The following is a 13,834-nucleotide window of genomic DNA, read 5'->3' as shown; positions in this document are numbered from 1 at the left end:
AACTTGGAAAAATACTACATGCCCAAACGGGCAACTTAATGGTCACGGTGGTCACCACCACGGCGTCCTCTAGGCCGGGATGGTCAGCACACCGCCAAAACGCCGTGCGCGCCACGCAGCCGCTTCATGTGGACGTCGTGTGCCGCCGGACGTGGCGCCGTCACTGGCGGCGGCGGTCGAGTCTGAGCCGCCACAGCTGTTCGCGTGCCACTAATGCCGGCGGTAGCTCTACAGCTCGCAGGCACTCGGCGGACACTAGAACGCGCACAAGCACAAGCTCGAGCGCACGCTCGCCAGGCGCCACTTGGGCTCGGCCACCACCACATGCACGCCACCCATGGGCCACTCGGCTTGGGCCTCTAGTCTCCTCTCGCGGGTTACATGGGCCACTCGGCTTGGCGGTGGCGTGCTCGTCATTTGGAAACTCCCCATATGGAGATCGTGGTGCCTCCATAAATATAGGATCGATCGCCTGATCATAGCAACCTCCTCCCCTACCATTATCTCCCCTCGTCGTCCTCCATCGCCACAGCCGCCGAGATGAGAAAGCCAGGAAAAGCCACCGTGAAGCCGTCCTCGTCCGCGAAGAAGGTATCCAATCACTCTAAGATCGTCAGGGGCGTCAAGTCATGCCGCAACTGTAGGAACGGACAGGCTCCGTGTCTGTCCCCGGGGAGCGTCAACATGTGCTGCAACTGCTTGAACCCAGAGTGGCGCACCTGCGTGAACGGATGTCTGTCCTCGGATACAGGCACCGACGGTGAGTCAAGCTACAAGGTATCTTATTGCACGTTTGTTCCTTAGGGCCTGTTCGTTTTACTTCAAATCCATGTGGATTGGGAGTTGAGGGGGATTATTAGATCCCCTACAAGTCAAAAACATCTAATTAATGAACTTTATCTTCCACAGTTATCGCCACAGTTATCGTCGAGCCGGTACATTCAGGAACTGCAGATCAAGAAGCTCCAAGAGAATGCTGAAGCCACGGCTAGGCAAATCGATGACCTCCAAAAGAAGCAGGTCGCCATGTCTAGGCAGATCGCGGACCTCAAAAAGGAGGTCGATGCCAACATTGCCAAGATTTATAAGCCTTAGAAGTGCCTAGTTTAATTTAAATAAATTTCCTTGTGGCTACGATTATTGCAGTTTCAGTAGTTCAGAGAACTTTTTGTTGATGAGTCGTTTGTATGGTGGTCTCTTCAATTTATTGAAGTCTTCTTGATGAGTTGTTTGTATTACGGTGATGCTGCTGCTTTTGTGTTTCTGTGCATATGTATGGGTCACTAATGCTGCTGTGCTGCTGCTGCTCAATCTCGATTGGTGCTGCTGATCACTATCCAATCACTATGAATTTACACAGCACCCCAACATATATGTTGCAAGCACTCCAACACATAGATGAGAGAAGAAGAAATATGTTGCAAACAAAGTTAATTAATCGACTATACATGATGTACTCTTTGCCCGCATGTGTTATGATCAAATGTGTCATATGAGCTATGTAGCCATTTGGAATTGTAACTAAATATGATCACACAAGAATGGACAGATTTCACACTGGAGGAATTCAGACTATTGTGTTACTTTCATACTGGTGTCACATGCCTTTTCATTTCAGAAAACATTCAGATATATAACATTCAGGGATAGGAGCACATTCAGGCAAATGCAGAAAACATTCTGATAGATTTTCATTCAGATAACATTCAGGCCAATGTAGATAGCATTCAGATAGATTTTCATTTTAGAAAAAAAATCAGATAGCCTCTCTCTCAGATCACTACTTCGCATCCTGACTTGACTTGGGCACACCTCTACCAATTTACGGGCCATTCTTCAGACCGCAGCTCCAGCAGGTTTCCATCTATCATGGACCTCTGTACTACCGGAAACATGCAAGGCGTCCTGGTTGCTGATATACTGGGATCATGTCTCCACCCTTGGATGTGTCGATTGCCTCCAACATGGATACCACCTCAGCCATGGGTTCGTGTCCCAGCAATGCTAAAGAGCTTGGACAGCAACGTGGTATCTCTGCAAGAGAAAACCAAAGGATTGAGGTGACTTTTGCAAACTAAAATATGAAATCTAGGCCAAGAGATATTTTTCCCATGATGTAATGAGCTAGGAAAGTGAATTTAGCGCTAACTGATGGGTTGTCTAAGAGAAACCTTAATCTCTACAATGTACTTGTAACCCTGCGAGGCAATGCCAATGCCAATACCATCGCAGAAAACCTGAACACCGTGCAAGGCAGCCAAGAAACAAATGATGAACTTATGATTGCAACATCTGTGCTAGTGGCACTGCAGAGATACTGAATTCTTGTTGTGAAACTAACAACCAAAACATGATCTACTAAATGAGAGTTAAAAAGATCACAACAGGATGGCAATTATGTACCCCCACATAGTTGGTTCATGATCCACTGGAGGAACTGAGCCGATTGAAACGGGTAAGATCGTGCGTTCAATAAAAGAGGAGTGTGAGATCACGAGTAGCAAGACCTTGGCTTTGGAGATGACCTTGACCGCCAGGACCTGGCCTCTCATGTCTCCCTTACGGCCGCGCACGAGGCAGGTGTGGCCAAAATGGCTGCAGCCTACCTCCTTGCCCAGCTCGTACTTGGCGGTGAAATGGCGGTGGTAGCCGAAGCTTTTGTCAAGCTCCCGCTCCACCTGACCGGCGCCGCCGGAGCCTCCGGCCCTGCGCTCTGGGATCGGGACCTCGACGGGCGGCCTGGGCACCTACGACGCGGAGGCCGGTGAGCGACGGCCGAGCCGACGAGCGAGGGACTCCTTGATGTGCTTGGCCGGGGACGGCGGCGGGAATGGGCGGTGGGACTAAACCATCCGGCGTCGGCGCGATGCTGCCGGGGAGCCCGAAAGGGCTCCTGGCCCAGGGGCTGCCGGCCGCCGCAGACCACGCCGACGTCGCCCCGACCCTGCCCCCACGCAGAGTCCCCGTGGGAGACGGCCGCGCACTCCGCCTCCCTCCTCTTCCGCCTCCCCCACCCCTCCTGATGCCGCATCCTCCGACCCGACCCTGAACACCGCCGAGACGGTGATGACAACGACGGCAGATGGCGGCGGCACACAGACGGAGAATAGAGACAGCGGCGAATGAAAACTAACAAGACGAAAATATTCATCTTCATCTAACTATGTAAATCTCAACTATACTACTCAAAACATTGTTTTTCCAGTCTATTTTGTATGGCCACAGACTGGATGCTCGGCCCATCATGAAATAAATGGCCAGAGCCTTCGTTGATAGGTAGGCGCCGGATGGTTTAGTCCCACCTCGCTCGCAGACCAACCAAGAACGCAGCATAAAAGAACAGGCGAAGTGGCAGACATCGAACTACTGAACTACAATGCATACTCTCACTCTTGTCACTTGGGCCAATTGGGCTGCCGCGGCCTGGTTAGGCTCCCTCCGTGGTCGAGCCCGACCTAGCTGCTGGCTGGCACTATGGCCCGTGGCAACAATATTTTTGCCCCCATTTATTTTAAAATAAAAAATGATTATATATCTGCACTTTCCTTTTCCATTGCTGAAACTTCTGTGTAATCTGCTACTTAGATATCATCTAACTCTCAGACCACTTACAGATATCAGAAAAAGGAGGAAATGATCCAGTAATTCACCAAAAGGTCATGCAGGATAACTGCCCTGTTGGGAAGGAAATTGACACCCAATGGTGTTTTGGTAGTCAAAAAGGGTGCACAGGTTTGATAGATACAAAAGACCCAATAACTGATAACTTTTACTTAGTAGCAAACCATAGTTAAATTACAGAGCACCTTCACAAAACATGGTGCTGCGGCAGCAACTATAGCAAGACCCTCACATGCCCTAGAATTGCTGGCATAACTTTACTGACTAAGTGCCTCTAGGTTCTTGTATGCTTTGAGCTGATTCAAAGCACTATCCAGCAAAACCTTCTTACTGCCATTGATCACTCTCATTGACTGTTTGCGCTCACTCTTGGCTACAATCAGCTCGTTTTGCAGTTTCTTGATCTTCAGCTCATCCCTGATCTTCTCGAGGCCCCTGATCTTCTCCTCAATGAAATGTAGGCTCTCATGGTCTGGTTGAACTCCTGATGGTACCAAAGCCCAGGGCATGTCATCTCGTAAAGGTGGAGCAGAGGGTGTAGGGTGCCCACCTTATGAACTGCTTCCTAGAACCAATATCATTTTCTGCAAACAAGTACAGGTGTTAGTTTCTATAGCTTTCAAACATCAGAAACGCCAGATCGTTCTTTCACATATGCTTCTCCTTGTAGATTCCCAAGCACATGGCTCTTTAGATATTTTGATCAAACTATTGCTGAAAATTGAGCTGCTGCCCTGTCTAGCAGTGGCCTACCATACTCTTGGTTCTTCTTTCAAATGACTGCTGCCAAGAGCTTGTGCCTTCAAATGAAAGCAGTTACATATCAAGAGTGAGCATTTCAGTAGAACCCGGTGATAAGAGAACAGCAGTATATTTGTCAAAAGAAAATGCATATTGCTAATTGAAACTGGTGACATTGATAACGCTATTACAGAAATTACTAATGAGTGTACATTTTAAATAGTCCATGTGTATTTGGCTAACAAATAAGCAATTTAAGTAGCACCAACTATTCGTTGAGTATGATTTAGTTATGGCAGGACGAAACAAAATATGAAGCCAACGATAAAAACGATTTTGGAGTAACTGGATATCAAGGATTCCAAAAACTGCAAGCAGCAAAGGTTCTCACCAGACATTTCCTATAATTGGTTCTTTTCTCAAACAATCCTGCAATTGGTTCTGACAAGGAGATTGATTGTCAATCAGATATAAAATCATCATCAGTATCACATTCCTTAGTTTCCCTGCCCTCCCACATACAGTGGAGTTCATCTTGAGGCTTCAACCAGTCCAATTTCGTAATGCTATCCTAACCCTAGAATGGAAAAAGAATGCAGGATAACCAACCTAACAAAAGGTCACGGTGGCATAATCCTTCCTTCGGGCATTTTTCTGTCAACTCGGCCAATTCTTTGGGGTGGCCAGATTATGTGTGTGACCCTCCCCCGCAACAGACCCATAGGAACCTGCAGGTATAAAGTGTTTTGGATGTTTTAGTAACAAGATCACAAATGCCTAGAAACTCGATCTGCTACACTGTGCAAACAAGTATTTCATAATGAGTGCTGCTGGAGCCTGGGCGCCATTTGCTTGTCTCTTTAAAGGACAGAAAGATATGAACACTCAGAACCGAAAAAAGCTCAACGAGGCACTGACCTACTCTTTTATACTTGCCCTCCTATGCTATTAGAATTAGAATAAAAGGCTTGCAAGATATCATATCATAATAAACCATGAGAAAACTATAATCAGAGAAAATGAACAGGAGTGGAGATATTGAAGGCTTCAAGCTAGTTTTATCCACCAAACAAACAAGGAAGGAAATTGATACTTTGAACTTTTTAATGGGGATACAAATATGAATAATGAAATAGCATTGTGTCAATAGCTCGGATTTGCAAAGCATACAGTTAAATTCCTCCAGTGATCAAGATGCCAATTCAAGATGAAGATGCTTTCATCAAGATTAAAAAGATCCCTAGGAATAAACGACTAAAACTATCACTTTGGTAACCAAGTAAGCAACTGGCTTTTATCCTGTAACACAGCTACACATTCAGGCCTTCCTTTTTGCAATTAACAAGCATTTTATCCTAGGCCAATAACGCAGTTGTGTCCAGTAACGAGATGAATAACTTATAGGGCCATAGGATCTCGAGTCAAAGCTGAGGGCGGCATTGTCCCCTTCAACCCAGCAATGGTCCTCCGGGATCTGTCGGATCTCCTGCTTCTCCGAGATCTGGATCCAATCCCCAGGCAGCGTAATCAGCCTCTTCACCATCAGCTCATGATGGTTCCTCGGTGACCTACGATGAGCAACAGCAGCGACATCAACAACCAACCAATCCAAGAAACTCCCACGGACCCGGAGGCGGGCGGGCGGCGGCGACTTAACTCACCTGAACACGACGACGTCATCGCGGGAGAAGTCGTAGCGGTAGAGGCAGCGCTTCTCCACCAGAGCGCGCTCGGCCTGCTGCGGGTCGAAGGTGGGGTGCATGGAGGCGCCGTCCATGCTGACGACGGAGGCGACCCAGTCGGCGACGGTGATGCCGACCACGCTGCCGGTGATGCATCCCTTCACGAGCGGCCAAACGGCGGCCAAGGCTCTTGCCATGTGCGAAAAGGATCGGGACCTCGACGGGCGGCCTAGGCACCTACGACGCGGAGGCCGGCGAGCGACGGCCTAGCCGGCGAGCGAGGGACTCCTTGATGTGCTTGGCTGGGAACGGCGGCGGGAATGGGCGGCGGAAGAACTGACGCGGCGTGGACGCCGAGGCCGTCAGCATCGGTGCGATGCCGCCGGGGAGCCCGAAAGGGCTCCCGGCCCAGGGGCTGCAGGCCGCCGACGACCGCGCCGGCGTCGCCCCGACCCTGCCCCCACGCAGCGTACCCGCGGGAGACGGCCGCGCGCTCCGCCTCCCTCCTCCCCCACCCCCTCCTGACGCCGCATCCTCCGACCTGACCCTGAGCAACGGCTGATGACAACGATGGCAGCACACAGACGGAGACATCGGCTAATGAACCCTAAGTGCCGGAGACAGCGACGAATGAACCCTAACAAGACGAAAATATTCATCTTCATCTAACTAATGTAAATCTCAACTATACTACTCAAAACATTATTTTTACATTTATGGATTTACCGTTTTACCCTTAATTAAAAAAAATAACCACGAAAAAGCAATTGCCACTCTTTTATTTGAAGTCCCAATCCTCTAAACTTGGGAGGCATTGGGAGGCGTTCCGACCATATGGGCCTACCGACCATAGACACATCTAACGCCTCCCGACGCCTCCCTCATTGACGTCTCTCAACGCCTTCCCTCTTATGGGCCCACCAATCAGACACAGTTAACGCTTCCTGACGCCTCCTCAACCATAGTAAAAAAGTTCAATAAAGAAACGTGGAAAAAAACATGCGGACCAAATCGGAAAAAAGAAAAAGGAAAAAATTAGATGGAATAGAAAAATGATTGAAAGAAACCGAACTGTTGAAACACAAAACGGAGTCACGGATAAAGGGTATAAAAAAAGAATTAACAATAGAAACCATCAAAGTCTCGGTGGAAAAAAACAAATAGAAAAAAATGAAAACAGAAACTAAGTATTATGAGATACGTATACAAATTTGTACTCTTATTTTTACTATTTGATTAGAACTCCTATTCTATTTAGTTTAGCATTTTCATTAAGATTCATGATTGAAGAGATCTATTTGGATCGCGCTAGACAATGGCTATTCTAACTTGTATGAGTATGTGTTATATATATAAGTCTTGACACGGATAAAGGGAATAAAAAAGAATTAACAATAGAAACCATCAAAGTCTCCGTCGGAAAAAACAAATGGAAAAAATTGAAAATAGAAACTAAGTAAGATGAGATACGTATACAAATTTCTACTCTTAGTTTTACTATTTGATTAGAACTCCTATTCTAAACAATAAAAACCAAAGTCACGTTGAAAAAAAAACAAACAGAAAAAAATCAAAAATAGAAACTAAGTAAGATTAGATACGTATACGAATTTATACTCGTACTTTTACTTTTTTATTAGAACTCCTAATCTATTTAGTTTAGGATTTTTATTAAGATTCATTATTGAAGAGATCTATTTGGATCAATATAACTCCTATCTATCCGGATCGGATTCCATATCACGCTAGACAAGCTCTATTCTAACTTGAATAAGTACGGGTTATATATATATAAGTTTTGATGGAAGAAACTCGCTATTATCCAGTAGTTAGAGGGAGACAGAAAAAAAACCGGATGGACAAAAAAAATGTTCGAAAATTTTGTCTCTTTATTATTATATAGGTACATATAGATATAGATATAGATTTAGTTGGCTTGCATAGACTCTGTCGTATGTAGGGAAAATAATACGAGCAAGTAAAAATGCACGTGTGGGTAGAGTTCAGCTTGGTTTTTTTTACGAAAGAGTTCAGCTTGGATTCGTTAACCGAATAGCCCGATAGTCGTATGATAGCTGGAGACCTGGAGTTGACCGAATTAGAATAGGTGGTGTGGTTTCGTTCGGTTGTTCATCCCTCCTTTTATATATTATAATGCGTAACGTGTTCGTGCGTTGCTACATAATAACTAATATTTTATACTAAAAACACATGGATCACGTGATAAGATAATAATACTGTAAAAAATAAATACAACGTTAAAGTGACATTTAATCAAAAAAACAAAGTTTTTAAAATTAACACAGTCATAGAGAGCGCGGCATCGTAGGCTCACAAACTCTACTGTATAGACCTTTCTATGATGCGGCTAAAATAATGTTTTATATCGACAGGAAGAAATCTTCGATATCCATTTCTTTCGTGCGTCAATAAATTCACGAATAAATTCCGCCGCATCTTTATACCATCATGTACACAGGTTCAAGTATCTATGTAAATATTAGTGTCTATCACATAGGTAATACTACATGTCTTAAAAAATCTCTCACAAAATCTTAAAACAAAGTATATCCACCTCGACGACGTCCGGGTGGGTCCATGTCAACGACGTCGGCTCCGGGTGGGTTGGATGAGAACTCTTCTGAGTTTTCGTGCCTGGCTGTGGGGAAGGACGCTAGGGACACTAGTACATTCTTCTCGGTGTTGTAATAAACCAGCAGTAACTATCTTGACTGAATTTAATAACCAACATTAAATATGATTTTTAGAACAACGATATTGTCTTGGTTGTCTTCTTAAACAGCTAACACATGGACCAATCCATTATAAATTAGGTAGGAGTCACACAAATGGCTCACGTGAACCAGCAAATTCTACGAGCAAGCAATCATAGTCTGATATGTGGACCATCAAAGAGATTAACGTTCGTAACAATACCTAAATAAAATGGATTACAAATTACATTCACCGAGGTTCATATGTAATAGACAAATTACATCCGCAAGGTCCATAGCTCCAACAAGTTAGAAAATAATAATAAAAATCCAAAATTGAAAATTGAATTGTCTTAAGAACTAATCCAAACTAAAGCAGTTTTGCTGAGCCGCTAGTGGTGGTGCTTGTCTAAAATTAAACTACATGCTGATCAACAGTATTGGACGAAATGGTCTATTTAAACGGCCACAGGATACACCGTATGTTTAAACAAATGGTACTATGTCAAATAAAGTTAACCTTCCAAACTAACAAATATGCATTAAGGGAGAAAACACAAAATCTCTCTGTTAAAACTAGCAAAAAAAAAAGTGCAGTAGGAGCCACTGGGTCCTCCTGATTCCTTAAAAAAAAGACACGTGTATATACAGGCTTTAGAAACAGGTTTTCTTTCACTTTGCTAGCAAACCAGTGCAGCTAATAAAAAAATAGATCTGCAAGGTCCCTAGCTCCAACATGTTCTGCATGGAAACAGTGCAGTTATGCTGACAACACCACCTGGTAACCATGATCTGCAAGCGCATACAACCATAGGCAAACTCTGAGTGTGTCTGAACTTATCCAGTCTAGGGATTCAGCGTGTATGAGATGCAAGAATTCAAGATAAAACTTATTCTTCTTTTTTTGCACTTCAGTAAGGTTCCATGTCGGTAGCTGGAAAATATGATCATAAGAGAAAAACCAAAGTAGCTACTTACGCATGACTCTGATGGCACTTGTGCACACAAGCAATCAAAATGTTTGGTTTGTTGGGCACTGCATTGAAAACTGTAGTGGTCGATTATACAGGATAAAACATTGAACAGTGCAAGTGAATCGTTAAATGGAAGGAGGACTTATTAGGACACTAAACTGATTTATTAAGACACATAACTACAGACAATCACTTTAACCATATTTGTGTTCACAGCTCAATGACCTTGCAAACAAACCAAAACAATGGATCAGAACTCCAATGCCAAGCAACTTACTAGTGTGGGGAGCTCGATTGGCTGCCTGCTGTTCTTGCAGACGTGGGGAGTTGTTCAGAGGAGTCCAACAGCTCCATTGCTACAGCAGTGCTGAACCAAGAGCGCAGATTGGTGATTTGCAGCAAGACGCGTTGAATCGGGTAGGGATCTCACCAAGGTGCAGCAATGGCGGCGGCACTGGTCGATGGGAGCAACATCCAGTAGATCTAGTATTGTAGATATTTATGAATTCTAGTTGCTACAAGTGCAGGAATGAATATCATTCATTATTTCATTATTTGCAGAAAAAAGACAAATTGACACAGAGAAGTGAAACTGACCCCTTTTGTAAAGACTGATAGTACATCCGTTTATAGTGATTGTAAACTGCAATAGATAGCATCTGCAGGTATACAAGGCTACATTAGTGCATCACTCCCAACTAATTCAAAACTACAAAGCTATTGTCATTATATGAGCAAAACAATAAAAGAAGGATTTCCAAATGTATTAGAGAGCTGGAAAACAACATATCATGTGAAGAAAAAACAACACAACTTCTATTAGAGTGCTGGACATTTTTTCTAGCATGGAGAAAGGAGTGGAACTATACAATTGATGAACTATATATTCAATATAATTCAAAGGTGATGAGGACATCCCTTCCTTGGATACAACCATACCTATTGCACAACAAGGGTCAATGACTCGAGCTAAAGCATGAGAACTTAATTATCAGGTAAAGTCGTTCCTCACAGTCCAAACAATTTCTTCTCCGGATGGGGTACTACTAAATCCTTGTGATGATTTCCTTATGCTTAGAAAGATGGAAGGAACTAGCTGGGTGCAAGGTCATCAAGATAACCATCAAGCGGATGCTGGTGTAAACAACAAGAAGACCATACTAAACATTCGAAGTGCATGTTTGGACATCGTAGCAGCACCAGATTGATTTGATCATAACTCTTGACTCTGGATGTTGTTGAAGGCCAATGAGTACTCATTGGAAAGATCTTGATGTCTATTTTCACATGGATCCAACCTCATGGCTAGACTCCACCGGAGATGAGCAGAATCAATGAAAAGACATTCAGACCTCCAGTCATGGGCTAAGAACCACTTATCAAGTAAAGCCCACTAGGGGCCATTCTAATTTAGGGTTTCCACCCTCCCATGCCTCCTGGTTGTTTCCCACTATAAAAGACATGTAGCAGCCGCCATTTGAGGGTGGGTTTTGTTCAAATGCAAGTTTAGCTTCAGCTACTTCCTTGTAAACGCGTGTGTCGGCTAGACCACCCGATTTACTTAATTCAGAACCCCAAATTCGTGTCCTCATTCAGATCCGTGAGTTGTTTCTTGTTTATCTTGTTCTTGCTTGTTCTCGATTGCTTGTAGGTTCAGGGTTGTTCTTGGCACGGCAAGAACAACAACAAATCGGAGTCGGTGTACCTGTTGCTAAGGCGCAGCAACCCTGCTAGATGTTGTAGTCGGACAGCCAACGTCGAATCCTTCCCCAAATCGAAGTTACCCCAACCTCTCATCGAAAGATTGGGATCAGCCCCTGCCATATCATGTGGTAATCAAAGCAAGGTTAATCGGTGAGAGTATCTACCCATCCCTTTTATCTACCTATAGTCCACAAAAACTTCCCCCCCAAAAATAAATAGGATAGAACTAAAATCCCTAAGACAAGTTTGTGCCTTGCTGTTCTGCATAGTCCTTACTTGTTGAGTTTTCTGTTGCATCGATTGGTTGAGTTGCTGGTTCTAGTGTTTAATCCATTAGAGTTTTGAGTTCTATTCATGTTTTTGTCACCACCAGATCCACCGCTGCTATCACCACCAGTCCCACCTTTTTGCCTCCACAAGAACCACCAGATCCTCACCACCACCATCTCCATACCATCTCCGCTGCATTCCAAACATCCCCCTATTCAAACGTGGAGCTCCCTAAAGTTTTCCACGTGTTGTGATTTGATTAGCATATCTGAGTTCCTCGATTCAAAGAAAAAGAGTGTTTGTGCTTGTTCTCTTGTGCAAGTTCAATTTCAATACCCCTAGTCAAAAAAATAAATTGTATGTTGTGAATTGTTTGCTCTCAATTTTTGGTTGCAAAACTTGAGAGTTGTACTGCAGGTGAAAAATAGAAAAAGGGGTAAAAGAATCAGAAAAAGAAATGAAGCAAGAAAGATAGAAGAAAGGGTTTTAGCAGTTATTATTTTCGACTTCGCTTGTGTTGTGTTGTTGGTGTCTGGTGGCTACGTTTGTGTCTAGGCTCGCATCTCTAGAACGGTTCAACCTAGGATTAGCACAATATCATCGTTGAACGATTATTCAATATGTTTTGGCTAACATGGTTCTAGCTATCCCTTAAATTTGTTTCCAGTCACCTATAGCTCCACAAATTTATCTACAACATCATAGGTTTACATTCGCTGCCACAATTGTTGTTGTTCTTGCCGGCTGACAACACCTCCTGCAAGTGTGGTAAGAACAAGTAAGAACTTGGTTAAGCAAGTTTGAGAGGAATGGAATCATCCATTACTTAGTTTTCTTTTGTTATTCGAGCACCTTCTTGTGTTATTGCTGCTATTCACTAACCATGTCAGGAAATGGTGAGGACGAGCAGGGGCAACATGCACACTCACCACGCACAAGGGGCATCATACATGACTTCGAGTGCCGTATGAGGTTACACGCTGAAGGCCTCGAAGAGGACATTTGTGTTACCAATGAGCGCCTTGGGCAATTAGAGGCAACTCAAATTGGCACCAACCAAAGACTTGCTGCGATGGAGGTTTCCATTGGAGAAGTGAACACTTCTCTTGCTGCTATTTTGGCCAGACTTGAGAGAATGCAAGATGGAGGACGTAACCGTGCACATCAACACCACCGCAATGATGGTAGTGTGGGCAGTGTTTCAGCCGAGAATGATGATGTCTATGCAGGAGACATCGAGCATGATGATGAGGTGGATGCTCAACCACGTCGTCAACTGCACCGTAATCGCCGTGGAATGGGTGCTAGGCCGCCACGTCGAGAGGTATGTGACAATGATGATTCTTGGGGTAAAATTAAGTTCACCATGCCATCTTTTGATGGGAAATATGATCCTAATGCATACCTTACATGGGAACTAGCTGCTGATCAGAAGTTTGCTTGTCATGATTTCCCTGGAAATAAACGGGTTGGGGCTGCAACTAGTGAGTTTACTGATTTTGCTTCTATTTGGTGGAGTGAGTATTGCCGCACTAATCCAAACAATACTCCTCAGACCTAGGATGCTTTGAAAAGGGTCATGAGGGCAAGATTTGTTCCTTCATATCTTGCACGTGATTTGTTACATATGTTGCAGCAATTTAGGCAAGGGAATAAATATGTAGAGGAATATTATCAGGAATTGCAAACTGGTATGCTTCGCTGTGGTTTGGTAGAAACCAAGGATGCAACAATGGCTAGATTTGTAGGTGATTTGAATCGAGAAATTTAGGACATTTTAGCTTACAAGGAATATAATTCAATCGATCGTTTATTTCATCTTGCTTGTAAGGCTGAACGGGAAGTGTAGGGACGTCGAGCTAGCACGAGGACTAACTTTTCTACAGGTCATGCTAACTCTTGGACACCAAAACCTGCTACTGCACCATCGACACGAGTAGTTGCTCCATCTCCTTCAAACAACAAACAACGCCCTTCTCCATCAAATTCATCAGCGTGCCCGGCTGAACTAACAAATGGAACAGCAGCTCCAATAGCCAAGAGTTCTTCCATTGCTTCTACGGGAAGAAAAGAGATATTCAGTGCTTGCAATGCAAGGGTTATGGACATGTGAGACGGGACTGCCCAA

At 44.2% G+C, this 13,834-nt stretch overlaps 1 protein-coding gene across 1 annotated transcript; it reads right to left on the bottom strand.

The window, feature by feature from the left end:
• Positions 1-4,769: 4,769 nt before the first annotated feature.
• LOC136539212 (uncharacterized) lies at positions 4,770-6,241 on the bottom strand. Its single transcript, XM_066531152.1, has 3 exons — positions 6,024-6,241; positions 5,766-5,930; positions 4,770-5,091 (listed from the first exon to the last, which is right to left on the bottom strand). Exons 1-3 carry the CDS (start codon positions 6,239-6,241, stop codon positions 4,983-4,985), a joined length of 492 nt encoding a protein of 163 aa, XP_066387249.1. The 3' UTR covers positions 4,770-4,982.
• Between the last annotated feature and the right edge of the window lie 7,593 nt (positions 6,242-13,834).

Source organism: Miscanthus floridulus, chromosome 2 (assembly GCF_019320115.1).
Source record: "Miscanthus floridulus cultivar M001 chromosome 2, ASM1932011v1, whole genome shotgun sequence".
Lineage (NCBI taxonomy): Eukaryota > Viridiplantae > Streptophyta > Magnoliopsida > Poales > Poaceae > Miscanthus > Miscanthus floridulus.
The sequence above is the reverse complement of the archived record's forward strand: the minus strand, read 5'-3'. Positions and strand labels throughout refer to the sequence as shown.